The following is a 3,706-nucleotide window of genomic DNA, read 5'->3' on the forward strand; positions in this document are numbered from 1 at the left end:
ACATAGGCCTAAGACGTTCACTGATAGTATTTCAATTGGTTGAGTTTATGGGACTAATAGAAAAATAAATTTGGAATGGTAAAGAAACTAAAATAGAAATGGATATTGTCGGTACAGGAATTCATGCTTTGGCATTCATTAATGGCCCGCGACTCTTTTACAGGACTCTGCAGTGATGACTGAAAAAAGCGGAGGCGAGATTGCTGGAATGTCCTTAGGACGGTTTTGGGATCAACCAGAATCCGTAGAAAGGATTTGGCTTTCCTTGGGAATACTGAGTGTCTTTGTGGAGAGGGATGGGGAGAGTGATTGCCTTTACCATGATATTCCTAGAAAACAAGATACATTTTCTGAATGGGAAATTAGACGATTTTTTGAAGTAACATTAATAAGACAAATGGGCAATAGTTTTCATGTATATATTGAAAAGAAATATATGAGTGAGAGGATAGGTACAATGTATATGATATGTAAGATTGACAGGCTTCCTATTAATTGGCAAAATAGCAGGAATTATCAAGAAATTGCAGGAGAGGGTGTCGATAGGCCTAGGAATATGCAATTTCCTGATCAAATCCCTACTAGAAACAATTATACACAAAATGGGGATATCATTTCTTTAGGCAAAAGCGATCAAGAATCAAGTAAAATAAATATTGACTTTGGTGATCTCATCATTGAAGGATTGCAGGTGGAAGAAAGCCGAAAAATAAAAAAACAAGCGAAAGTGGAGCGGCGTCGCCGGACAAAGAAGAGACCTGGAATATCAACAGAATATGGATTTTAAGATGAGAACTATAATAAAGTTGATGAGAAAACAGGAAACTTTGAATAAGAAAATAATGAGACTGTTAAGAGAAATGGTTGAATATAATAAGTTTAATCGTGAGTTGCAAGCATTAACCAGTGATTTAGAAATATTGAAATTTAAAGCACCAGCTCTAAAATTATAGAGTGAGAGTTTGAGGATTTTTAGCATTGCATGCAACTGCAAATTCACGGATGCAGTCAGAGCCTCTGTAAAAAGTCAGTGCAAATGGACGTGCAAAGAGGAAAGAGTTCTCATTCGGTACTCCACACCTATTTCGGTTCTCAATTAGTAGCCTGATTGACTCTTGCATTGAAGGAGTGACAAGGACAGGAACCTTTCTGCCTCTTTTGCCTCTAATCTCTAATCTCTTGAAATACTGACACAGTTTATTTTCCAACTCTGAGAGGGCCATGCTAATATCCGGATGTCCATCTGACTGGTTGCTGGAAGTGTATGCAGACAAAGGAATTTGTGACACTTCCCCTTCTCGTCTCTGATTAAAAAGCATAATCTGAGTTAATGTAACCATGGCCAATTTTGACCAGTGCTGAGATGAAGGCTGTGATGACAAGAGATTGCGATACATTTTCTCCTGCTGGTCAAGATACACATGCAGACATTTAACATCTTCAGTGAATGGAAGAAGAAGTGGCGAGTTCCACTCTGCTTCCTCCAGGGTTCGCCGTGCTGCTGTGGAAATGTACTCAGGCCATCGGGACTGATACAGCTGTTGGAAGCTGTTTGCAGCTTTTGCTGTTGCTTCGTCTCCATTGATGGTAGAATGGCTCTCAATAAGCATTGCGATTTTGCTCAGGCTATGTCCACGTTTTACAGCGACACTAGCAATTTCATATACGTGTGTCTCCTCATTGTATCCAGCTGTTCTTTTAACTGCATTAACGGTATGTATGAAGTTTTTGGGATCAATGAGCTCTTTAATAGTTGTAACAGGTGACACCTCTCTTGCACATATTAGGAGTCTCCCAAGCTCCCTCATCTTTTGGCGGATGTGTTCATGCATTTTAACTCTTGACCCATACTTGTTGTAAAGATGCTTTCCCAGCTCTAAAATGCACCAGTCATTTCTAGCTTCAAGCGCCACTTGGTCTTGGTTCATGGAATTTAACAGCTTCCAAACACCATGAGTTACTCCCGGTGGGGGAGGCTGAGCAAAGCCACAGAGAGCCTGGACACGGGTTTTTCCAGGTTTAGGCTTCATGTCACCAGGCTTGAATTTGCAGACTTTCAAATGCCTCCACAGAATATTCTTTAAGAAAAGTCCTTGACAGTAAATGCAGTGCATGAATCTTTCCCCTTCCAAGTTCTTAACTGCAAATTCACGGATGCAGTCAGAGCCTCTGTAAAAAGTCAGTGCAAATGGACGTGCAAAGAGGAAAGAGTTCTCATTCGGTACTCCACACCTATTTCGGTTCTCAATTAGTAGCCTGATTGACTCTTGCATTGAAGGAGTGACAAGGACAGGAACCTTTCTGCCTCTTTTGCCTCTAATCTCTAATCTCTTGAAATACTGACACAGTTTATTTTCCAACTCTGAGAGGGCCATGCTAATATCCGGATGTCCATCTGACTGGTTGCTGGAAGTGTATGCAGACAAAGGAATTTGTGACACTTCCCCTTCTCGTCTCTGATTAAAAAGCATAATCTGAGTTAATGTAACCATGGCCAATTTTGACCAGTGCTGAGATGAAGGCTGTGATGACAAGAGATTGCGATACATTTTCTCCTGCTGGTCAAGATACACATGCAGACATTTAACATCTTCAGTGAATGGAAGAAGAAGTGGCGAGTTCCACTCTGCTTCCTCCAGGGTTCGCCGTGCTGCTGTGGAAATGTACTCAGGCCATCGGGACTGATACAGCTGTTGGAAGCTGTTTGCAGCTTTTGCTGTTGCTTCGTCTCCATTGATGGTAGAATGGCTCTCAATAAGCATTGCGATTTTGCTCAGGCTATGTCCACGTTTTACAGCGACACTAGCAATTTCATATACGTGTGTCTCCTCATTGTATCCAGCTGTTCTTTTAACTGCATTAACGGTATGTATGAAGTTTTTGGGATCAATGAGCTCTTTAATAGTTGTAACAGGTGACACCTCTCTTGCACATATTAGGAGTCTCCCAAGCTCCCTCATCTTTTGGCGGATGTGTTCATGCATTTTAACTCTTGACCCATACTTGTTGTAAAGATGCTTTCCCAGCTCTAAAATGCACCAGTCATTTCTAGCTTCAAGCGCCACTTGGTCTTGGTTCATGGAATTTAACAGCTTCCAAACACCATGAGTTACTCCCGGTGGGGGAGGCTGAGCAAAGCCACAGAGAGCCTGGACACGGGTTTTTCCAGGTTTAGGCTTCATGTCACCAGGCTTGAATTTGCAGACTTTCAAATGCCTCCACAGAATATTCTTTAAGAAAAGTCCTTGACAGTAAATGCAGTGCATGAATCTTTCCCCTTCCAAGTTCTTTTCAGGCAGTTTTCGTGGAATCATCTGCCCTGCACCTGTATTAATAATTGCAGTATTGTGAGCAAAATTACCTTTGTTACGCAGATACTCAAGCTGCTTTCGCCTTTCTCTGGAGCCCTTTGGATGACTGAGAGCCTTTGCTACCTCTACCTCCTTGCTATGTTTGCGCTCCAGGTGTCTAGCAATTTTCGTCAATGCACAGCCACAAAAAAAGCAGTGTTGTTTCTTGTTATACATTCTTGCTCCATCCCTCTTTTTAGTGATAGCTGAGATAATCACTGAACTTGTACTGTCAGGAACTGAGGATGTGTCATGGCTCTGGGAGCTCTCTGGGTCCTCTGGGTCATGAGTTCTGCAGTTTTTGTTTCTGTTCTCAACTAAACTGCCCTGGTCTGGCAAAGTCTGCAAAGTCTGCA

At 41.9% G+C, this 3,706-nt stretch overlaps 1 protein-coding gene across 1 annotated transcript; it reads right to left on the minus strand.

The window, feature by feature from the left end:
• Positions 1–214: 214 nt before the first annotated feature.
• LOC107715123 (uncharacterized) lies at positions 215–3,188 on the minus strand. Its single transcript, XM_016521192.1, has 2 exons — positions 1,354–3,188; positions 215–329 (listed from the first exon to the last, which is right to left on the minus strand). The coding sequence occupies exons 1-2, from the start codon at positions 3,180–3,182 to the stop codon at positions 215–217; spliced, it is 1,944 nt and encodes a 647-aa protein (XP_016376678.1). The 5' UTR covers positions 3,183–3,188.
• Between the last annotated feature and the right edge of the window lie 518 nt (positions 3,189–3,706).

This window comes from Sinocyclocheilus rhinocerous, unplaced genomic scaffold (genome assembly GCF_001515625.1).
Source record: "Sinocyclocheilus rhinocerous isolate Xijiao unplaced genomic scaffold, SAMN03320098_v1.1 scaffold6835, whole genome shotgun sequence".
Lineage (NCBI taxonomy): Eukaryota > Metazoa > Chordata > Actinopteri > Cypriniformes > Cyprinidae > Sinocyclocheilus > Sinocyclocheilus rhinocerous.

What these genes read in the sequence shown, in the direction of transcription:
- LOC107715123 (XM_016521192.1), bottom strand. Translation starts at nt 3,182, where the DNA reads ATGAAGCCTAAACCTGGAAAAACCCGTGTCCAGGCTCTCTGTGGCTTT. An exon ending in CAGCCTTCATCTCAGCACTG is followed by an intron (nt 330 to 1,353) that starts GTCAAAATTGGC and finishes CTTGTTTTCTAG; the next exon opens with GAATATCATGGTAAAGGCAA.